This window comes from Panthera pardus, unplaced genomic scaffold (genome assembly GCF_024362965.1).
Source record: "Panthera pardus isolate Hobbes unplaced genomic scaffold, ASM2436296v1 HiC_scaffold_24, whole genome shotgun sequence".
Classification (NCBI taxonomy): Eukaryota; Metazoa; Chordata; class Mammalia; order Carnivora; family Felidae; genus Panthera; species Panthera pardus.
In genome coordinates, this window is record NW_026526810.1 from 56,836,969 (window position 1) to 56,861,174 (window position 24,206).

The 24,206-nt window shown below is 44.4% G+C and overlaps 1 protein-coding gene across 2 annotated transcripts in view; it reads left to right on the forward strand.

Moving 5' to 3' along the window:
- RASGRP1 (RAS guanyl releasing protein 1) overlaps positions 1-24,206 on the forward strand; it is a 79,984-nt gene that overhangs the window by 47,765 nt on the left and 8,013 nt on the right. For both annotated transcript variants that reach the window (XM_053889205.1, XM_019442609.2), the window contains exons 4-16: positions 1,999-2,061; positions 3,027-3,158; positions 5,266-5,419; positions 9,485-9,658; positions 10,635-10,751; positions 12,931-13,206; positions 14,530-14,610; positions 15,876-15,980; positions 16,697-16,806; positions 17,584-17,728; positions 18,687-18,723; positions 19,470-19,622; positions 20,783-21,168. In XM_053889205.1, coding sequence (XP_053745180.1) covers positions 1,999-2,061; positions 3,027-3,158; positions 5,266-5,419; positions 9,485-9,658; positions 10,635-10,751; positions 12,931-13,206; positions 14,530-14,610; positions 15,876-15,980; positions 16,697-16,806; positions 17,584-17,728; positions 18,687-18,723; positions 19,470-19,622; positions 20,783-21,168 — 1,933 coding nt within the window. The remainder of the gene's footprint in view (positions 1-1,998; positions 2,062-3,026; positions 3,159-5,265; positions 5,420-9,484; positions 9,659-10,634; positions 10,752-12,930; positions 13,207-14,529; positions 14,611-15,875; positions 15,981-16,696; positions 16,807-17,583; positions 17,729-18,686; positions 18,724-19,469; positions 19,623-20,782; positions 21,169-24,206) is intronic.

Sequence of the window (24,206 nt, forward strand, 5' to 3'; positions counted from 1 at the left end):
GAAGGACAGGGAGTGACTGGGAGGAAGAAAAGTCCATAGTAAAGGGCACCATGTTGATTTATAGATCTACTTGGTTGTTTTAAAGGAGAAGTATGTTTTCTCTGCCTTCCCCATTAGAAAGGAAGACAAAAATTTCGAGAAGTACATCAAGTAATAGAAGTATAGAACCTGAGACCTATTGATCTGGAATGTGCCTTGTGCTTGAATCTCTTGGCACTGAAGGCAGACATTTCCTCAGCAGTGCAGCATAAGAAATGTAAAGTCATTCTGGTTCACTCTTTTATGCCCAAAGAAAGGCAGTCATCAAAGCCTTTTATTGCATGCAGTTTGCTGGTTTCCTGGGGTTTTTATTTTTATTGTCCATGTTGTTATGCATGTGGGTTTTTGTGTTTTGTTTTTGTTTTGGTGCTTCTGGAGACAGATTTTATAGGCAGTGAATCTATTAAAATTTAGTTTTTAAATTCAAGTCATTTTGTTAAAAGTACAAATTTTACAACCATAGCTCTTCTTTAGGGATTCAGGTTTAGCTTGCAAATATTATTCTTTCTATAAGCCTAACATGTTTCACCAAGCATTTTTAAGGGACCTTGAAAAATGTTTGGTTAATTTGAATAATGGTAATTAAGTACTTCCAATGGTTTTAAACTACAATTATGAATTTTAAATTTTGGATTATTTTTAAATACTTAAGATGCCTTCCTGAATTCTAAATGGTTTTTATAATAGTACATTGAAGTTATAAACAGTTACCATTATTTTAGAAGTTCCAAAACTATGATTAAACTTAGTAAGATTTCAGTTTAAAAGCACAAGTCTAAAGCACTTAATTATACATTCCAAATCAAAGTTTCAAGACTATCGTTCTAATATGCTCTAAAATATTATAGGGAGACAAAATCCCCAAATGCTCAGATTCCTTCCTAATCAAAAAATACTAATCCTAAGATGTGGACTTTCCCTTTTCTGTATTTACGTGTGAGTTTTTCAGAGGTTTAGGATACACATTCCCACTGAAGGAAGACCACTCCGTCCCATTGAGATCTCTGCCATCTTACTCACTGGCCTCCTCACTGGACTACTCCTACTGCATTCCCAGTAGGGCCTGGGAATCACCGAACCCTGTATTGCAGTTATGGTGGCACAGTTTTTAACAGGGAAAGAAGGCATCGCCTTGCGGGGGCGCACAGTGCACATACCAGCCTGATTCCTCAGTCTGTCGACCAAACATGGTAGATCCACCTAGGTTCACCATTGGATTGGATTTTGCATTTCTTTGGCTCATAAAAGAAATATTCTTCCCATGTATTTCTAAAGACCTGCAAACTTAATGGGATCTTACTATTCTTTGATATTCTTAGGATGGCACCCTTCTCATGGAATATTCCGAATGCCATGGATCCTTAAACATGATCAATGATTGTATTTTGGATTGTTCACATGGCTTTGTCTGACTTGCCATCACAACTTACGAGGTCCATCTACTGAGCCCCTTAGGCGCATATGTTACCATTTTTCACATTACTGCTTTTAATTATCATGACAATATATCTGAATATTCATTCCCCTTCTAACTTAGAGCACAAATTGTTTATCCATTACTGGAATCACTTTAAAAGAGAGGGGCTCCTCTTTTTAAGTTGTTTCAGTGGGAGTCCTCATCTCTTGGGCATGGGCAGGAGGCCTTTTGCCCCTTCACTTCATAGAGGCCACTTGTGCTGGGACCTTTCCATGCTGTTGGCTTCCCACTTTTCCTTCTGCAAAGGACTTCTCCTTCTTTCCACAAGCCATTTCAGTGTGGGCTACATGGAAGGTCACCACTGTCACCCTTCCAAGGTGATAATATGCAGACAGCTGCACACATCAAGTTGGTTTTTATCCTATGGCCAGAAAGAGAAGAAAACATCTGGGAGGGGGGTAGTTTTAGCAAATACTTCCACAGATAAGAAGTTGTTTGGTTTCTGTAACAGAGGCTTTTATTTCCCTTAACCACAGCCCTACCTATAAGGATGCCTTGGCAAAGAATTCGCCAGGGCTTTGCCTGAAGATCTGCTATTTTGTAAGGTAATGTTTGTGGGTGCAGTTCGGACTTGTGGAGCGGGCGGAAATGAAAGACTGAAGCAAGGGGTGTTAGTTTTTTCCTTGTGCTCCCCACCTATCCTGTCCTGTCCATACATCACCTCTGGGAGACTGGAAAGGGCAGTGCTGCGTGCTGGAGATCCCTTATTGGAGCAGTGTTTTTCTAGCATGGCTGAGCTTTACTATTTCATACCAGCCTTTTCTTCAGTCTGATAGCATTTTGATATCAAATGGCAGTAGGGAGAGATACAGAGATAAGGAAGGATCTCTTCTCTTTTTCATTTTTATTCCTAATTATAAAAGTAACACAGGTCATATTAGAGCATTTTGAAAATACAGAAGAGAGGGTAACTTTAGTAATAGTTATTCATATCCCACCCCACATTTTGGGATATTTCCTCTGTCCTTTTTCTAAGCAGATTTTTTTTAACATAGCTGAGATCAAAATACATATAGAATTTTGTGTCCTATATTTTTCACTTGACTTCATATCATAGGAATCTTCTTCTGTCATTAAAAACTTTTTGTAGACAGTATTTTTAATGGCCATATAATATTGTGAGATCTGATAGAGTGTAACTTACATGTGCACTACCCTGTCTTTGGACATTTGGTCTGTCTGTAGCTGTGCTCCTTCTAATTATCTGTGATACACATGCTTGTGCCTAAATCTTTGTCATGGCTTTTTCTGTTATGATTCGCCCCTCCTATCACAGCATGCCGGTGTGCAGGGGCAGAGGACTGCCAGCAGGTGGTTTTCTTCCCATCCCCCACCCCCTCATATTCTGTATATAGAATATATATTCTGTGTTCCCAGGCATGTAGAAGGACAGGCCAGCCTCTGTGTCTTCCTCATTCCTCTTCATGGGGAAGAACCCACCAAAGCACGAGTCCTCGGCTGCAGTTTTGGATTGTTGTTTTTTGTTTTTTTTTTAACTCCCACCTTTTAGGTACTGGATAACAGAATTCTGGATCATGTTTAAAATGGATGCCAGCTTGACACACACCATGGAGGAGTTCCAGGAACTGGTGAAGGCCAATGGGGAGGAGCTACACCGCCGTCTGATTGACACGACCCAGATGTGAGTGTCCGGGTTCGGGCTCGCCTTTCCAAACCACCTCCCCTTCTGTGCTGCCTCTGACAGCTGTTCTTGGCCCACTCGGAGAAGCCCCTCACACAGGCTCAGATTGCATCTGATCGGCTGAAAAGTGAAAAGACTGACATTTAATAGGAAAGCAGATAAAGCTATATAAGTGACTAATATCCAAGAGCAGAAGAAAAAAAAAGTCCCAGTGGAAAAGAAATCAGGTAGCAAGGTACTGACTAAAATGCACCCAGGTCCTGAGAAACTGAAAGCACCTGCCTAAGCTTCCTCAGCAGCACATGCCTCAGGTGTGGGCCCTTGTCAGTGAGGAAGGGGCGGTGCAAAAATGCATTGAGGGTTTCTAACCTGTATGGGTGTCCACGACAGACGCTTAGACTTGCAGAGATGGGAAGGCTCACAGGAATATTTCATATCATACCTTGGATTTCCTATCTATGAGACTGGCCCACTCTGGAAGCAGGAGAGCCTTTCCTAAGTCAGGGAGAGGACCATGCACACACACACTGCGTGCTAAGGTTTTCTCAGTATGGCCACTTTGTTTTGGAATAATACACATCCCTGGAATATAGACTTCTAGGATTGAAGCATATTCTGGAGATCATTTCATCCAACACCCCAGGAAATGGAGGCTTGGCAAGGTCATTTGGGGTCACACAGTTAGTGGCAGAGCCGAAGCAGGACTGTGACAGCCCTGGCAATGTGCTGTCCCATAGCCACACAGAAATGACTTCAGAATCACATTTCACAGCCCCAAATATTTTTCTGTATGCCAGTTTGGATTCTCTGTACTTCTCTGCTTAGAATTTACAACTTGAAAGATAAAATTTCAAAGAGTGGTGCCTTGGTGGCTCAGTCGGTTAAGTGTCAGACTTCGGCTCAGGTCATGATCTCACAGTTCCTGGGTTCGAGCCCCACGCTGGGCTCTGTGCTGTCAGTGCAGAGACTGCTTCAGACCCTCTGTCTCCCTCTCTGCCCCTGCCCCACTCACACACTCTCTCTCTCAAAAATAAATAAATTTTTAAAAAACTTAAAAACAAAATTTTTTAATATAAAATAAAATTTCAAAGTAACAGTGTTCTCTTTTTAAAGTTATAGAACCTGGGGCACAGGGCAGTTCTCACACCCCAGTGTCTTCGTCCCAGTATGTACCTAGCTGGCTTTTTTCTACCAGGATTTCCCACAGTAAGTTCTTTGGGAAGTAGTCAGTAGGATAGTGCCTGACTAGATCTGCTTGAGAGGTAGTGAGTGAAGCTTCCCTTTTGCAGCACATCTCACCCTGTAAAGTGTTCATTAGCCAACGGGGCTACAGAATCTGTAGCATTTCCCAGACTCATTTGAGCACAGAACCCTTTGTCAAGAGACAGAGTGCTCCTAAATACCAGTTTGGGAAACACAGATGTTCACCCTGCTGCCTCTCAAAATATGGCTGCTTCCTTCTGCTAACTTAGGGAAATTGAAACACACCGATCGATTATAAGAAATTATAAGAATTACAAGAAAATGTAGGGATTGGGGGGGCACTCTAGGGTTAGGTAGGCTTCCTTGGTCATTGCAGTGGCTGGGAATATCTGAGGGAAATGCCACAAGTCTGCTCAGAGTGACCACACATTTGTGCACGATTCCCTGAAGCACAGCTTCTCATCTCTGTGGTTCTCTGCGCTCTCCTGGCACCAAAGCTGAGATCTCCAACCCAAAGAGAGAGTCCCCATCACCATCAGGAGAACGAAGGGATACATGGAGGGCATGGAGACAGCAGACATGCCAGGGCACAAAGGAAAGCAAGGATGAAAGGCCAGGAAACTGTGACCAATGCCCGAGACTGTCTTTCCCACGGCCTTAAAGTAGACACATTCTACCCAGTTCCCCTTGACATGTTCAGAAGGTTTGTTGAAAACAAGCAAGGCTTTCCTTGTTGATGCCCTAGAAAAAAAAGTTGATTTGAGAAAAGTATTAATGCTTTGTTTTGGTCGAAGACAGTTCGCTAACGGTGCTTTGTATATTCTTGTAGATTTACTTGAATTAAAAAATAATTCTGACTTACTCTTTTTCCCCATCTTCTCCCTTTCATGTTTGCCCCCAAAAGCAATGCCCGTGACTGGTCCAGGAAACTGACTCAAAGGATAAAATCGAACACCAGCAAGAAGCGTAAAGTCTCCCTGCTCTTTGACCACCTGGAACCAGAAGAGTTATCCGAGCACCTCACGTACCTTGAGTTCAAGTCCTTCCGGAGGATATCCGTATGTACCCAAGGGGCGGGAGGAAAACTTCCCTGTGCTGTTTCAGAAAATAAGCAGAGCAATTCAGCAGCTCATCTGCCATCTAACCCTGGAGTCCCTCCACCCCTCCAAAGCTCAGGCTTTCCCATCAGACTTTGTAGAGTCTGGAAAACGAGTACACTAGAAATTTCTTTGTTTCTCCGCTGTGTTCCTCAACTCCTGTCCTCCATGCCATCCCACCACTCACTCAGGTGACAGTTCTGTGGGCACAGGTGACACCCTGCACGCATACATAGACAAGTATACACACGCACACGCACACACACACCTTACCCTTGATAACCATTAGGCTTCCAGATTTTTATTTTTTTTATTTTTTTATTTTTATTTTTTTTTTGCATGGAAATATGTTTATCTGAACTATACTTACAGCAGTGGGACATTATATAGGATAATTGTGTATGCTGTAAAGCTTGTATATCCATACAAAAAAAAACCCGTGCAACTATTTGTGGGATAATAAGTGGATACCACTTTAAATTTTCCTTCAAAAAAAAAAATGAGGATATGTCCTTACAGAGTTTGATTCTAGGATAGGCTTTGAATAGCTCTGGGAAATCCTGAAATAAAGTATATACTAATTTTCTAGCCCAGAATATAGCCGAGTTCTTGACAGAGTGCTGACAGGGCCCAGCAGTCACCCATGATTCTAGAGATAAACCATGCTGACCCAAACCTTGCTCCTTAAAACTCCCTATGTGATACCAAAGAATGCTGGTTCTGTACAAGAGAACTTGTCGGCATGTCAGATGCCAACAGACCCTCGCTGGCCAGTATGCTTTCCTGAGAAATGACACCTGTCGTCCACTCTGTGTCCACCCCTGCCAAAAGACAGTCTTCAACTTTGCTCTAAAAATACAGACTACCTAGTTGCCGGATGCGTTTCTTAGAATGACCTGTGTTCCCCAGATGAGGGGACGGGCTGCTCAGAAAGTGGCCTAAACAAGGTCACTCGGCCTGTTAGTCAGACCAGGGCTGCGGCCGCATGACTCTTTGTCACTCAGCGCCAACTTATTGAGCCTGCTTGTGTCTGGAAGGAGAACTACAAACCAGGTTACAGAGTTATTTCATCTTTTCTCCCATGCTGTTGACATCGTCCCGTTTACACACAGCCGAGCGGCCATTCAGCCAGCCCCCCAACTCCCATGTGGAGACAAGCCTCCAAGCACTGATTCACTGGCAAACCAACCCCCACCCCCCACCCCGACAGAACCACAGGCCCTGACTGGGAAGCTCCTCCCGGGGAGTTTCTATTTGGCAGTGCCTCCCGTGTCACAGGGAGGGACACTGAAAAGAGCCATTTATCACACGGGGAATCTGAGCTGTGCCAGGCCCCAGCTGGCGCGGTGGCTCCAGCAGGCCTCTGGGATGTCTGCACGACGTCAGTGCTCAGACGGGCAGAGGCGGAAGAAACTGCTGTTGAACTAGGACTCTGAGCTAGTGCTCTGCCCGAGTTGGGACCACATTCTATTTGCAAATGAAAACATCAGTTTAAATTTTTATTTCTTCGGGGTGGCATGATGCCTTCACAGAAGAGGACTTGGGGTATTTTGTTTTACCTACACAGTTCTAAGCAGTTTTCCCAAACAGTAGTGTCCCTCCAACATAGAGGTGGAGGGAAATTTCTCTCTGCTATGAACTGAGTGTCATTTGCTACTTCTTGCTTATTATAGTACTTATGACAGTACTACTTATATTTAAAAACAAGTGGATTCAGTGTTATAGAGAGAAGGGTATATGAATGTATTCACTGGAATGAGTCATGGGAACTTTGTCTCAGAACCAGTAAGATTGCTTATGTGTCCCTCTTTTGTTCTTTCATGGATTGATTGATTGATTTAGAAAGGGGGAGGGGGAGCCCATGGGGGAAGGGCAGAGAGAGAGAGAGAATCCTACGCAGGCCCCACAGCTCTCAGCGCAGAGCACTGTGCGGGACTCAAACTCACAAACCCTGATATCATGACCTGAGCCAAAACCGAGAGTCAGACGCTTAACTGACTGAGCCACCTGGGTGCCCCAACTTATGTGTCCATCTTGAGTACTTTTGGTCTGCTCTTATTTTTCCACCCATCAGCAATCACAGCACAGCAAAATGGGGCTCAGCTAATTTGCATGTATTTGGTTTAGGTTATGAGTTTTTCTCATCAGTGTATTGCTTACAAGTCAGGCAGGACTACGGTTCGTCTACTGAAGTAACAACCCCCCCACCCGCACCCCGCCCAATCTCAGTGGTTTAACAAGGCAAGTTTATTTTTTACTGACAGTAGAAGGCTAACGTGGGTCAGCAGGGCCTCTGCGGATCCCAGTCACTCAGGGACCCAGAAGTAGGAGGCTTCATCTTGACACGAATTTCTGCCATCTCTGTGCCATTGGAAAGGCAACGCGGCACATCATTCACTGGCTTATATCTTTCCCTCAAAAGCCCCATCACTTGCACCCAATGTTCTCCTGGCTAAACCGTGTCACATCTGATTTCAAAGGGGAGTTCAGAAGCAGAGAGCTCAACATCCCTGGGAAACCGCACCAAAAGCTTCCACAGGCCTGCTAGAGCAGAGTAGACGACTCGTCCCTCGTGGTCATACTATCTGAACAGAGGATGGTTTGCGATAGGGACAAGATAGCTGCAATCATTGCTTAGACAGCGATCTCCTGACACATTTCCAGTTTCACATAAGCTGTTCACCGTCAGCCATAGTACCTTTGTCCACTTGGAAAACTGTGGTCACTATGTTGTAATAGCTAAGCAGGTTTCATGTACCCCACTCATGTGGCCTCTGCCTGAGCTGGTGAGTTGAAGGAAATCCAAACAGGTTTGTTTCAGCATGAGGTTAATAATTACCCTGTCAGTAGCACCTCACGTGTGCAGCGCTCTGAAAAGGTAAAGAGCTTTCACACATTGTTGTGTTCATTAACAATTCCATGACCTGGATAGGCCAGATTTTATTCTCCCATCTTTTTAAGATGGTTGTTTATTTTTGAGAGGGAATGAGAGCATGAGCAGGGAAGGGGCAGAGAGAGAGGGAGAGGATCCGAAGCAGGCTCTGTGCTGACAGCAGAGAGTGTAATGCAGGGCTCACACTCACAAACTGTGAGATCATGACCTGAGCCGAAGTCAGACGCTCAACCAACTGAGCCACCAGGCACCGCTATTATCCCATTTTTAAGTTAAGAAACAGTTGGGGGTGCAGGGGAGAGAGAAAAAGATTTTTGTGAGAGGATTATCTGCTCGTCCCCTTAATTTCAGCAACAGAGTTGGAACTAGTACAGATCTTACTCAAGTTGAAAATATCGTTACCTCGAAATGCATGTAATACATCTAAGCTGTCAGCATCATAGCTCGGCCTAGCCTACCTTAAATGTACTTGGAACACTTACATTAGCCTACACTTGGGCAAAATCTGATGCAAAGCCTATTTGTAATAAAATGTTGAATATCTGCTGTAGTTTATTGAATACTGAAAGTAGAAAACACTGGTTATGAGTACAGATGGTTGTAAGCAGATCAGTTGTTTACCCTCCTGATCACACGGCTGCCTGGGAGCTGCAGCTCGCTGCCCAGCATCACAAGTTTTGTACTGCATATGGCTAGTCTGGGAAAAGGTCCAGATTCAAAATTCAAAGTATGGTTTCTTGCGAATGCATATGGCTTTTGCAACATTGTACAATAAAAAAAAAAAAAAATCCTAAATCAAACCATTCTAGGCAGGGACTGTCTATACTGAGATTTCTGTTCTATATTCTTTAGAATTTAGAAGGGACACAATCAGTAGCTACTCAAATACAGTATTTGGGTTAACTAGTGTGTGTACACATCCACTTATGCCTGATGACTTTTGATGGAGAGAGGCCATGCTGTGGGTAGAATAAGAAACATTTCCTTCCCACCATTCTCATCAGCCAAGTGGAAGACATGCAAGGAGAAGACGAGAGCTCCCCTGTCCCATAGAATCAACTGAGCAGAGGTGATGTGCCCCTCGGATCTCCCAGAATACCAGAGGCAGTCCTGATGGATTTCTTTTTCCCCAGTTCTCCGATTATCAGAATTACCTTGTGAACAGTTGCGTGAAGGAGAACCCCACCATGGAGCGGTCCATTGCCCTGTGTAACGGCATCTCCCAGTGGGTACAGCTGATGGTTCTCAGCCGCCCCACCCCGCAGCTCCGGGCAGAAGTCTTCATCAAGTTCATCCAGGTGGCTCAGGTGAGTGATTAGAGTTAAGAATTTTGGCTTGGGCAATGAGCTAAAGTATCCCCTCTTTCCTCCAACCTAGTCTATCAATTAGGGCTGCTTTCCTCTCCTAAAGCATGGTGGAGTTTATGTGCCTTGAACTGTTCCCAGATTTAGATATGATAATTGTCTCTTTCCCACATAAGGGCAGTATGGTGAGGACCATACATACTATCTCAGGGATCAGGATACAGTTTTAGATCTGTTTAGATCTTTTAACATCTGATTTCAGAAGATGCTTACCAGCCTGTATCGTTGCCCCCAGTCTGGCCCACACAGCAAAGGGAAATTTTCCAGGATTTCCTGGAGCTGGACCACCTCAGTTCTTAGGTCTTTGAGCCCATATCGTGTCGAATGGCTGCGTTTAATGTCTGAAGGCAGAGTTTAAGCATTTGATAAGAGGAAAACAAGGTAGTACGAACACATAATTGAAATTCCCGAGATTCTACCTCCTTTCCCAGTTACTGTCTTGCATAGACACTGACATTGCACAGAAAATACAGTCTTTGTCCTTAAAAATACAAGTCTGGTTATTTAGGATCAAGGATATAAAATATTAGCTCTAGGTGGTCAAGACCAGTGCTTCTCAAAGTCAGTACATGGCCCACCTACTCTGATATTACCTAAATGTTTATCCCTAAGGTCAGCCGTAGATCCCAGGAATCCAAATAGCTGTGCTTGGATCCAGAAATCTTTGGGTTAAACAAGTACTTTGGGCGGTTCTTAGAAACCACTGATGTAGAGGATGGTCCGCAGATCCAGTGCAACAAAGGAAGATGTGACACTGCGCTAAATTTGGGACCTTTGGTCTGAAATTAAGCCTAAGGGGGAAAGTGGTCCGACAACTGCAACACCTCATTGCTAGGCTTTGGTATTAGGAAGACTTGCAGAATTGAGAGGCATGTAACTGATATGTATATTGACTACTCTCATCTCTTTTGTGTCACAGAAGCTCCACCAGCTACAGAACTTCAATACATTGATGGCTGTGATAGGTGGGCTGTGTCACAGCTCAATCTCCAGGCTCAAGGAGACAAGTTCGCACGTCCCACATGAAATCAATAAGGTCAGTGCTACTGGCTTCTCTGGGGCTCCTTAGTACCATTCCCGGGACGAGCATCAACATTTCCCCCTTAAGAGGCAACCCAGAGAGCCTTTCCGGAGCACATCACCCTTTGTCAATTAGGCAAACTGCCAAGGAGGCAAACCCCAAGAAAACCCATAGGATGGGAACGACCCAGGTCTGAGAGTCACTCTGATTCAGTCTGGGCTCAGCGTTACTACACGTTCCAACTGATCAGTTGAAAGAATGTGTGTCTCTCTCCACGCCTGTGAATATTCGGAGTCACCGTCTTTAATACTGACTCTCTTCCTCCAGCAACTTGTTCCAAAATGTTTTCCTAAATAGTGCTTCAGTTGACTGTAGTTCAGTTTGCATGTGAGACGTGTACAGCGAGCAACACATTTGAAACCTACCTATTCAAATCCCATGGAGAATGACATTCTGGATAGTTGAAAATGACCTTTTCAGGTGCCACTTTGTAATAGATAGTGTTTTGTTGAGGAGTATTTTTCTTAAATGTCCTATGCACTTTTCTACATTCTTTAGATGTTACAGAATAGACGTTAGCTCTTTATAGCATAGGGCTGTTGTGATGAATACAAGCCACTAAGACGCACTGGAGACAAGAACGCAGCTCTGGTGTGGACCAGATTAACTGCTCTTTTGAGCATTTCCATCTTGTGGGAGAGGACCCCCTTACTAACCTCAACCCCAGGCCTCCCAAACTGCATGGACAGAGACTCTTCTTAGGGAGACATGCCTGTGTCTCATTGCCCCGTTTTTCCCGGGTCTTCAGCCTCCTTCTGGGGAGTCTCAGATTCATCATCCCTGCTCTCACCCCACCCCCACCTCCCAATTCCCTACTAGTTCTGCCAGAACTCGGTGGAACCACTGAAAAGGTTCTTCATGTCTCAGAAGTCACAGAGGGAGACAGTCATGGAGATTAATCTGCTCTTGTGCTGTTTCACTTACAAGATACACCTTGCTCCTCTTAGCCTTGGGTCCCTCCACAGCAGTGCTTTCTTGTCTGTAGCTGCTTGACCCTCAGGGTGGTCTGCAGCCAGACTTAAATCAAGTATCCCCTCATCCCCTAGTAGTTTATTTCACCTTCTAAGGAGAACAAAACTATCTCATTTTTGCTGCTAGTCTCTCATCATGTGAGCACTGTTGGCTCAGAGGTCAGGAAGAGGCTGTCGTGCCAGCTCATTGTGAATGGGGGAGGCTAACTTCAAACCTCAAATTCTTCACTGAGGAGAAATGGTACTTCTTAGGCCACAATTTTATTAAAGGAATTACCAGCAGTGTTTAAAATATTTTGTGCTGTAACATAATTAGTGGTCTTTACTTCCCATCTTTGCCTGTGAGGAAGCCAGCCATCGTGCATGGGGATTGGGGTTCTGCAGACTGCCACCTTGAACCAGGCGTATTTGACAAGAACACCAGAGGTGGCTGCTCCCTTTTTATGCTGTACAGACCTGCCCTTTCCTGGGCCGGAAGCCCTAATGAAGAGCTCCCCAGGGCCTCAGCCTCACCTTGTCACATGCCTTCTGCTGGAAATTGGTCTATTGGTTCAGTCTCTGGTTCAGGATTTCAGTCTGTGAGTGGAACGTCACCTGCTTCCTTGACGTAGGCCTGTTCTGAGAACCGCTGAGAGAAGGCCCACAGAGGGCAGCGTAAGTCAGACAAACGCGCAATAGACCACTGAAGCTCCCAGCTGTTCCCCATGCCTGCGACGGTCAGCACTTCCAACATCACATTCCACACGTCTCTGGAAGCATTCAGAGGATACTAGGGAGGGGAACTGCATGGCGTGGGGACAGAGGTCAGGGGGACACTTACTCTCTGCTGTATATTCTTGGACCGTTTTCATTTTTATCTCAGGTTTTTATTTTTATGTTTAAATTTCAGTATAAAAATAAGACCTCACTTAAAATTTCCCAGTTATATAGTACAATCAAGTAAAGCATACTTTGTGTGTGTAAATACACTCTGACATTTGAAATCAGCTAGACGTTTTTTAATCTGGGAGTCACAGTCTGTAGCTTTTAGCGCATCACCTCCTGCCTGACAAATTAGGGATGGGGTGAAATAGTGGGAGAGGTTGAGAGGAAACAAGGTGGCCTCTGCGGACAGTACACCCTGCCTGGTGGGCACCTGTGAATGGGTCTCTTCTGTTTTGTAGGTTCTGGGGGAGATGACCGAGCTCCTGTCCTCCTGTAGAAACTATGACAACTACCGGCGAGCCTATGGGGAGTGCACCCAGTTCAAGATCCCCATCCTGGGGGTGCACCTCAAGGACCTCATCTCCCTGTACGAGGCCATGCCCGATTACCTGGAGGATGGGAAGGTGAACGTCCACAAGCTGCTGGCTCTTTATAATCATATCAACGAACTGGTCCAGCTGCAAGAGGTGGCCCCACCCTTGGAAGCCAACAAGGACTTGGTGCACCTGCTGACGGTGAGGCTCACACGGGACGCAATTACTGAGGGCTGTCTGTATGCCACACACCACTCTCTGCGCCTTACCAAGTATTAGCTCAGTTCATTCTCATGAAACACAATGGAGTAGGTACTACCATCATCTCTGTTGTTTGGACATGGATACTGAGGCATAAGGATATGACGTGTCAGAGGACCACACGTGAGTAAGCAGCAGAACCTGGGTTCACACCCAGGTGGTAGGACTCCAGAGGTTATGCTCCTGAGCAGTATGCCCTCCAGAATCCTAGAATTGTTTCTTGCCCCCAGCTACAAAAGCATTCCTCAACTTTCTGGGAGGAAGGAAGCTGATAACAAATTAGGATACAAAGCTTCGTAAGAGAGATAGTGTATTCTCAGTTACAAAAGGGTAAGGCAGTGAGTAAAAAAAGCAAACAAAATGGAGGCATTCGAGTCAAGAATAGGTGAACACATGTGGTGGTGCAGGAGCCTACTTGTGTGGTCAGATAAACTCCCTTCCAGAACCATGATTCTGTAGCTCACCACTGTGTGACTGTGGGCATGTAACTCTAAATCTGTTTTCTCCTCTGTAAATCAGAGATTACTCTCTGGGATAACTTATAACTTCTCAGTTCCAAAATTATACAACTTTTTATCTGTATTTTTGTAGAATGGAGTAACTGTTACAGCCTCTTCCTCCCTCACATCATGATTCTGATAGAGCCCCAGGATTCACAGCCAGCTGGGGTCTAATGTTAGCCCTTTTGCTAAGTGGCCAGATGACTCTGGCAGGCCTTGGCCTTAGACATTGTCTGTTAAAAAGATGTACCAAATCTTAACTTTCTTGGATCACAAATCATGTGATGAAAACCATGAACTTCCCAGAAAAATAGACACGAGTTCTGGACCTCTTGAAGCCATCCGTAGACTCTAGGTTACAAACAAGATTAGTTATATGAAATTGATTAAGTCTTAATATCATTTTATAATACCTGTTGTCATTTAAACTGGATTGTTGTAGAGAACAAGTGAGGTGTGGACCATCTGACCACATAGGGCCTTTTGCCTAAGCTCTAGATACAGGCTTAATATTAAATCAGATCTTAAAAGAGGACATCTTGAAACTTCTCCAAAATTTAAAACATTTTAATAAGAAGGAGCTAATGTTTGCCTTGTTGCAGTACCAAGTGTTACGCCCTCTAAGCTTTGCGAATTTTAAAAACAAAGAGCCTAGAAGAGTAAATAAACAACAGGAGGAGGAGGTACCAAGAAAGAAACCCATCAACCCTGGGAAAGGCAAACAACATCCTAGCAGTTAACCCTGTTCTGCTTTCATCTGCAGTTGTCCTTAGATCTCTACTACACTGAAGATGAAATCTATGAGCTGTCCTATGCCCGGGAACCAAGGAACCACAAAGCCCCAGTGAGTTGTTCATATTTTTATGCTAAGATTGCTGCATGTAACAGGTGCTTTACAAGTTGCTCATCGAGGTCATCATCTTAAGGAACAAATCTTTATGTGATAAGTACTGTGTTTCCACTTTGCCCAACCTTGTGCTAGGCACAGAGAAAACTTCACCATATGTACAAGTAATTCTTGGCCAGAAAGAGCCTGCAGTCTACTTGAAGGGATGAGACTAATACAGGAACTGTAAATATATGCCCTAAGCACATCCAAATGACAGGTGCAGTCAGTCAGTGGTTTACTGAGGAGGGAGATGGTGTCACGGGCCATAGTGACATCTCCTTCCTATTATAAAGTATCCTCACATCATTCGTTTCTCTTCTCTGATTTTTTGATGATAAGTATATACTAGTTAGTAAAGCCTTAGAGATCATCCTGTATTCATCTGGGTCAGAAAGGACAGTCTCCTGGGTCTTTTGACCTCTTGTGCTGACAAGTCCTCACAACAGTGCAGTCCTGGTGCTGCACGGAAGGATCTACACAGGTTGTCTCGCCCCACCTCCCGTACAGGCAGGTGAAAATTTCAGTTTTCCTTGTGAAGGACCAGAATTCCCCTGCAGTCTCCAGGGAAGCTGCCCAGTCCCCAGATAGTACTCAGGGGAGAGAGTTATCCACACATAAGAAATGCAATTTGTCTGTTCAGGTGGCTACATGATACTGTCTGTACAACCGAAAAGATCAAGTTCTAGCTCCTACTCTAATGAAAGCTGTTCACTGAAAATACTTGGCAGGTTCCACTTTCAGGGTGTTAGAGGCATTTCCATGGAAAGGGTACCTTCCCCCATTTGGGTCAAGTCTCAAATATTTAGGAATGGATTCCATCTCCGCTTGTCCAGGCCTCAGGCTTTTTTCCTTGTGTTATCCTGCCTTTTAGCTGTTTTTCTCCTCATCCACATCTTTATTAACCAGTAAGTAGAGAACAGAGAGAAAATTTAAATGATCCAGCCTTGCTGACAGTTTGACAGAAAGTCTAATGGGTAAGTTTAAATTATCTGTAGATGGAGATAATATACGTGAGGAGCATTTTGTCAGCTATGAAGCACAACAGTTGTTATTAGCCAGGATTACAGCTCAAGATTTCAGTTCTACCGGCTCTCAGCTCCTGGCCCTGGCACATAGTTGAGGGCTGTCCATAGATGCAGCCATCAGGTAGTGGGAAAGGAAGTTGCTGCTGGTTGTAGTGCTTTATAGTCACAGGGATTTCTCTGAATATTTCATTTCAGCCACTAACACCTTCAAAGCCCCCAGTAGTAGTGGACTGGGCTTCTGGAGTATCTCCCAAACCTGACCCAAAGACCATAAGCAAACACGTCCAGAGGATGGTGGATGTAAGTACAGCTGTGCTCCGGCAGACGGAAGCAAGGCACATACAAACTGGCATAGTTCTGTATGCGGCCTGGGGGGACACGGTGGCAGACACGCAAAGGTGGGAAACCTGACACTTGTTCCTCGCGCACACCTCATATTGTGCCTGCAGGACAGTTCATAGGTTACGTTTTGCCACCACGCTTTGACCTCCTGTTGCCGGGGGGTGTGTCTCCTCTTAGAGACCAAGCAGGAGAGCATAGCCGTGGATTTGGGGGCAGAGAGGTGGTAGAAGGGTTTGAGTAGAAATGAGGATAATAAGGAGAATCTAATACTGCAAATTTGGCCCTCCTGATTCTCTTCACAGTTAACTGCTGAGGAGAGGGTGTGTCTACATTCATCCTTATGGACCAATCCAGCATAACAGAAAAGTGGGAGCCAGTACATGCCAGAATAATTAGTAGAGGACTACAGGGCAGGGAGCACTTACAGCTGGGCTGTTCACAGAAGCAATGGAAGGGGGGCAGAGCAGAGGGGACACCCCTGTGCAGTGAGCTAGGAGCACGTAGGCACCGGGCAGACGGCACGATTGGTACACTAATGGACCTGAGGGAACCGTGTCCTCTCATTCAGGCTGAGGAGAGGCTTTTATCAGATGCTCAACCTTTTGTTATTTGGCTAAAGGGAGAAACGATCGGTTTCGCTTTGGTAATCACCAGAGAAACTCCTTTTTTCACAGTCGGTCTTCAAGAACTATGATCATGACCAGGATGGATACATTTCTCAGGAAGAGTTTGAGAAGATTGCCGCCAGTTTCCCCTTTTCCTTCTGTGTGATGGACAAAGACAGGTGAGGGTCTGTGTATGGAATATGAGGCTCCTGGTGCTAAGGGAGCAAGCATCACATGAATGCCTGTCTGGTTTTGGTTCAGATCACAACGGACAATAAAAAACACATCTGTGTTAAATGCCTCAGAACTGAAAATTTCATAAACCTGCCAGTTTAGTCAACAAGAAACAAGAAAAACTTTAGTCTTCCTTCTGGCTACAGATTATGAGAAACAACTATTTATTAATACCTTGCCTATTTTTCTGAAGTTGACAGAAGCTCTCTTGGTTTTCTGTGTGAAATCAAAGGTATGGCTGGTGGGTTCCAGTTATATGTCATGTACTGTCTAAAGGCAAACCGCAGCATAAGGTATTTCTCTCCCTATACGCAGTTTCCATTTCTTTTTTCAAGTCTTTCAATTTGCTAGGAAAACCTACTTTGGCCAGATAACACCGCTGTAGAAGTGAATACTACCACGTCACCTCTTTATTACATGCTGTCCATGTATCGCTATTTAAGAGGGCTCATGGAAGTAATCCTCAGTCCTATGTGCTGTACTGCCACGCAAGGATAGAAACAAAAGTGAGGGGTGCCTGGCTGGCTCAGTCGGTGGAGCATGTGCAGCTCCTGACCTTGAGGTAGTGAGTTCGCGCCCCCACGTGTGGTATAGAGATTGTTCAAATAAATCAACTTAAAAAAAAAATTAAAAAGTAAAACAAAAAAGGTGAGTTTCTAAGGCTAGAAGCCAGTCTCGCTACCTCAGACCCTACTCACACCTGGTCTGTCGCTCGCTGGCAGGGAAGGCCTCATCAGCAGAGAGGAGATAACGGCCTACTTCATGAGAGCCAGCTCCATCTACTCCAAGCTGGGCCTGGGCTTTCCTCACAACTTCCAAGAGACCACCTACCTGAAACCTACTTTCTGTGACAACTGTGCTGGATTTGTAAGTTGTTCCTAGAGTGCTTCAGGTCGAACTTGAAGAGGGGTATGAGACGGTATGAATGAATTTTAGGCCAGGCGCAGACCTCATAACCCTTATCAACTATGCCTGCTTAGAGCCTAAGCTCTAATAACCTTGTTCTCAAATGGTTTGATGCATGGTTAACTTGAATTTAATGTTACCATTTCTTCCGGATATTGTTTTTACCTCTGGTGCATGAGGCTTGGGACAAATGGTAAGGAAATGTTGAATATGGGACATACTTTTTAAGTAATTATATTCAGATGCTGTTTCCAGTGTTAGAAAAAAAAAAAAAATAGGAGACATCCCTGCTCTTCTGCCTTCAAAAGGAACTGCTGTTAGGAAGCCATGTAGCTCTGGCCCTCCTCTGTCCCAGCCCTGTCCAACCTAATCCCTGACCCCAGAATTCTGTATACTTTTTCTTTAGTTTGGCGTTCTGAGAAACCTGTTTGTTCTTTGATTCATCTACTTCAAGCCTCAAGAAGGCCTAGACCATAGAGGTGCCTGTGTAGCTCAGGCTGTTAAGCGTTTGACATCGGCTCAGGTCATGATCTCACAGTTTGTGAGTTTGAGCCCCTCATAGGGCTCGGTGCTGACAGCTCAGAGCCTGCTTCGGATTCTGTGTTTCCCTCTCTCTGCTCTTCCCCCACTCATGCTCTGTCTCTCTTTCCTTCAGAAATAAACATTAAAATTTAAAAAAAAGGCAGCCTAGGCCATAAGTCCACACTACTGAGCTTCTTGAGAGCATGAGACTGTGATCACAAAATCTTCGTGTTTGCAGTTTAAACTCAGGAGGGTTAAGACAGGAGATAAGGCTTTCCTTTCTTGAGGAAGAGAGCACAATGAGGGAAAATAAAGAATGGGTATCAATGTCTCGCCTAATACCAGATCGACGAAGGATGTATAGTGTGCTCTAACTGTCTCCTATCTTGTCTCATAGCTCTGGGGAGTGATCAAACAAGGATACCGATGTAAAGGTAAGGCTCAGTTTTGTGGATTGTCTTGCTTTTTCTGGTCTTTGAGGCTCTCCTAATAAAGCATTTTTTACCCATAGTAGTTGTCCTTTGAATCCACTTCTCAGTGCAGCTTACAGCCTCATCCCCAAACTGGCTTCCCTAGAGCACCCACTGAGAGTGACTGCCACCAAAGAGAACAGGAATGCCTGGGTGACCAGTTACAAAGCTTCCCCTTGCAAGGTCCTTTCTCTGTGTGGGTTGTTCTGGAAACAGAGATCGCTGGTAGGAGAGGCTTTCATATGGTCATGAAAAGGTGGGTCCCTAAAGAAAGGCACTTTGGGAATGGAAGTGATTACCAAAGGGCCTTGCCAGTTTTCCTTTTATCAGTAGATACCTCAGGGCCTAATTGTCCTTCCTTATGACTAGAAAAATTCAGGAGTGGACAGGAGACGTTTACTGCAAGGAAGAAAGAGTAAGAGCTGGGAGCCTTTAGGGGGTCTCCTTAAGGTAGGCAGTATATGCAGGATGACTAGGACATGACTTGTCTCCAAGACAGTGGATGCTGCTTGAGACTCATGATAAGGGCTACAGCAAGATGGTAAGATCCAGAGTTGACCAAATACGACTACTAGGTTCATTAGGAATAGCAGGTGTCCTAGCTCCAGACTAGGACAGGCATGTGTGACAAGACAGCCCTGCGTGAGTGTGGTTTTGAGACTCTGGAAAAGAAAGCCAAAGCCTTCCTGACTAGGCTGTCTTGTCCACAGACTGCGGGATGAACTGCCACAAACAATGCAAAGATCTGGTTGTGTTTGAGTGCAAGAAGCGAGCCAAGAACCCAGCAGCAATAACCGAGAACAGTACCCCTGGAGGGCCAACATCCAGCCTTTGCTCACTGGGAGCCAAAGACCTGCTCCATGGTAAGCAGACACTGAGAACATTCCTCTTGGAAACTGAAGTGGGAAGAGTAAAGTTTTCGGGGAGGAAAGATGACCTTTGCCCTTCCCATTCTTAATAGAAACCACCACAGACACCATTGTGGAAGACACATTTTCAGAGTTAAACATCTTTAGGGACCGCAATTCTGTCACATAAAATACAAATTTTGGTGGGAGAAAGGTGGCAGAGAGCAGCATGAAGGTCTGGGGCCTATTAAAGAAAAGATTAAAAGATGGAGACACAAAATATCATCCAAAACGCTCCTCCAAAAAATATAGGGTTGTTACTTTAGGATAAATACAGTAATTTAAATATTCTGATACTTCTGTTAATTACAGTTTTGAACTTTATTTGGGTAAAAATTTAGTGTTAAATTATGTCCTCTGGGGGAAAGTTAAACTAGGATCCTTATAAGGTTTCTAGTATTAGAAATTTTTTTGTTGTCCAGAAGCCACGTTGGATTTGTACACTATCCAGGCTGGGTCCTGGGCAAGGGTGTTGGGTGGAAGAAGAAAACCAGAATGATTCCTCTCTCCTTTCCAACCAGTATCTCCCTATGCTATTCCCACTATACAAATGGGTCCCAAAGAAAACTCCTACCTGCTCCTATAATAGGACCAAACCTTGAATGCTGTGAGAGCTCCCAAATCCCAGGGTCCACAGAAAATATTTATGGACTGGGACCCCTGGGTGGCTGTTGGTTAAGCATCGGACTCTTTATTTCAGCTCAGGTCATGATCTCACGGTTGGTGAGTTCGAGCCCCATATCACCTGGGCTATAAGAGTGGATCCTCCTCAGGATTGTCTCTCTTCTCTGCCCCTTCCCCCTCATTCACATATGCTCTCAAATAAAAAAATTTTTTTTTTGAAATGTTTACTTAATATTCATAGACCGTTTCTCTTGCACTGAGGCAGGGACTTGAGCTTACCTGCAGAAACAAATCTTCTAGGCAGCCTTTGTGCAAATAGAAAAATGCCTGTTTCTCTGGGTAGATGCAGCCTGGCACCAGTGGCTCTGGTAGCCTTTATCCCCTAAAGAGGGTGCCTGCAAATGAGTCCACTTTGGGCCTAGAATAAGAAAGTTGTCAGTTGAGTCTGTTTTTCTGACTAGAGTACCAACATGCCACATATCTTCCTACAGCACCTGAGGAGGGACCTTTCACATTCCCTAATGGGGAGGCTGTGGAACACAGTGAGGAAAGTAAAGATCGGACCATCATGCTCATGGGAGTGTCCTCACAGAAGATTTCTGTTCGGCTGAAGAGGACTGTGGCCCACAAGGCCACCCAGACAGAATCCCCGCCTTGGCTTGGCAGTGAGCGTCCCTGTGGTCCCTTTGTGCTCTCTTCCCCAAGGAAGACAGCCCAGGATACTCTGTATGTGCTTCCTAGTCCCACATCTCCTTGCCCCAGCCCAGTCTTGGTCAGAAAGCGGGCTTTTGTCAAGTGGGAGAATAAAGAATCCCTCATAAAATCAAAGGAGGATCTCCGTCATCTCAGACTGCCAACCTACCAAGAGCTGGAACAGGTACCTTCCTTTTCTTTTCTTTCAGATGCCGAGAGAAGTGGGGCTAACCCAGGGAAGAGCGCTGAAGACGCTGACCAGGTTGATTACTCGTAGGATAGAGCCACAAAAGAACAGAAAGGATTCTGCCTGTCTTTCAAACCAGTGGAGGCCCTGGCTCACATTACATGAGTAGAATAAGACCTACAGGGCTCCCTATATGCCAGAAAGGTACCATTTTAAAGTGTTGGTGCCAGGCCCAAAGTGTGTTCACAACAGCCTCCTTGAGAAAAACCAGTTTCTACTGGTCAGCTCTGCTGTGCTGACACCACACCCTTTTTCTAGATGAAATTAAATCCTCCTCCCCTAGAGGTCTTTGTTAACCTACTCATCAGGATGTTTTGGGACTTTTACGGTTGCCTAAGTGTCTCCCCAAAAAAGCATGTAAGCCTTCCTCTTAATATAAATGAGCAAGTAAATACATCTTGTAATACCTTGATCTTGTAAATACATTAGACAGTATCTGGCAGATACACAGCTGTATATAATATAATGTATAAACTGGTAACCATTATAGTACCAGGAGCTTCCTTTTTTTGGTTAGGCTTAGGAGGTCCTAGTTATAAGATGCCCTACAGAGAAAAGGGCACAGTGCAAGAAGAGGATAAGTAAAAGGACAACAGGCAGTTCAAACAGAAAGAAGATGTTAGTAATTGGCTGACAGGATTGAGTATTTGGAGTCATGGTGAGGGGTGGCTCAGGTTCCTACCAGTGATGGGTAACTAGGGATGCTTAGATCTAACATTATCACTCACTTTTGGAGGCCTATCAGTACAAACTCAAAATCAACATCCAGTAGCTAGAATTCCTTAAATAATTCTATGTAGTGAAATTGCCCAAAAGGGCCTCAGAATTCCCTACCTTGTCCTCAGTGTTGTTCCTTCCCTGTCAAAGACTCCTAGAAACTGAAATACAGAAACATTTGAAGAAACAAGTTAGATAATGTATGTGAAACTCTGGGTGCTTTGAACAAAACATAATGTTAAGAGGAACAGATGAAAAAATACCAGGTTTTCTAGATGAAAAGTATTCTCTTGCTCAGAATGTTTTAAGACACAAGAACTCTGGTCTTGGGGACAAAGACTTGTGATTCTAGTCCCAGACATTTCTTAAACTAGCTGTTAAACTGCGCCTTACTTGCTCTTGTGTTAAAATACAAGGCCAAGAATCCATATTCTCTACGACTTGCTGCAGATTGTGAATAATTACTGTTATCGTCTGACACATTACCTAGCACATCGCTAGCTAATTTTTGTTGAGAAACAACTCATTGTATGCAAATCACCCAGAAATTGCCCACATTTGTGGGGAGGGAGTCATCAATCTGATATAACAACACTGGATTCCAAGTCCGAAGACAAGAGACGTCATCATGGCAGCGGGAGTTGTACCTTTTCACTCGCCCCTTTATTTACAACAAACTGGTTATTCATAACCAAACAAAAAGTGACTGCGTTACGTGGCCAGGACCTCAGAGCGGGCTCTGGATCCAAGGGAACTGGTGACCCTGCGTGCCCGTCTTGCCGTGATCAGGTGAGAGCACTACTGGAGAGTGCAAACCAGGGTGGACATGCAAGCAAGATGGAGGTCCTGCCAGCCAGGGGGGCGTTTGGAGGCATCCTCCCTCACAGAGGACAGGGAAAGCACAAGTGGTGACTGACCAACCACCTGGCTGCACAGGCTGCATTTGGAGGGACCCCTTTGTCTCCAACAGCGCTCAGATTTCTAAACAGGGACCTCCGGGACTAGGGGGAAAGAGAGGAAACGAAAAGAGGCAGACGAGAATAACAACTGGCACTGAAGGAACGCATTCCCCGCTGCCTCCCTTGGGGTTTCAGCAAGTTTGCCCACGGACCTCCAGGAGCACCCCCAATGGAGGATCCCCTCTCATGCCACGGGCACCCCCTCCAGCACTGTGTACACCAACTTTAGCACACACTCCCAAGTACACCACCAAAGTCAGCTCAGGTAAAAAACCCAAAACTTGAGCTACAGCATGTGGCCACCTTAGGAAAAACAGAAAGGATTTAACTGCCTGTCTGTTGAACTGTAACAAAATCAGCAAGAAAAGTGTGTGCTACTTCACATGTGATGGCAGAGGCACGTTTCATCGAATACTCTGAGAAATCACAGTATATTCCAGCAACCAAACTCAAAGGCATGGAATATTGGGATCTTAACTGATCAAGAATTCAGAATAGTTGTTATGAAGAGATTCAACTCAGAAAGCTAATTCAATATACCAAAGAATAAAACTAATGAACAGAAGGAGTTAATTACCACAAAGATTGAAATTTAAAAAAAAAACAGATTCCAGAGCTAAAGAATTCAATGAGATAAAGAATGCAGTAGACTAGAAAGCTTAGGAAATCAGATCAAAAACTAACAACTTAGAGGATAGGAATTTAGAAATGATTCAGAAGAGGCAAGAGAACTAAAAAGTGAAGAAACCCTGCAAAAGCTATCAGATACAATGAGAAAACTGTAACAGGGCTACCAGAAGGAAAAGGGAGCAGAGAGCATATTTAGAGAAATAATAGCTGAGAATTTCTTCAACATGGAGAAGAAATTGGAGAACACAAGTCCAAGAAGCTAATGGACCACTCAATTACCTTAATGTACAAAGACCTTATTCAAGACATTATAAGCAATTGTCAGAAGTCAGTGATAAAGAATCTTAGAGACTGGAGAAAAAGGAGAAACCTACAAAGGGATCCCCATTAGCTATCAGGTTTCTCAGCAGACACTCTAAGGTCATGAGAGAGTGGAATGCCAAAGTAGTAAAAGATAAAAATTGCCCATCAAGAATACCTTTCAGTCAACTCACCTTTCAGATACAAAGGTAAAATGCTTTCTCAGACAAAATGTGAAGGAACTCACCACCATGAGACCTGCCTTGCAAGAAATGCTGAAAGTAGTTCTCCAAACTGAAATGAAAAGATGCTAATTAGTGACATAAAAGCAAATGAAAGTACATAAAACTCCACCAGTGATGAGAAATA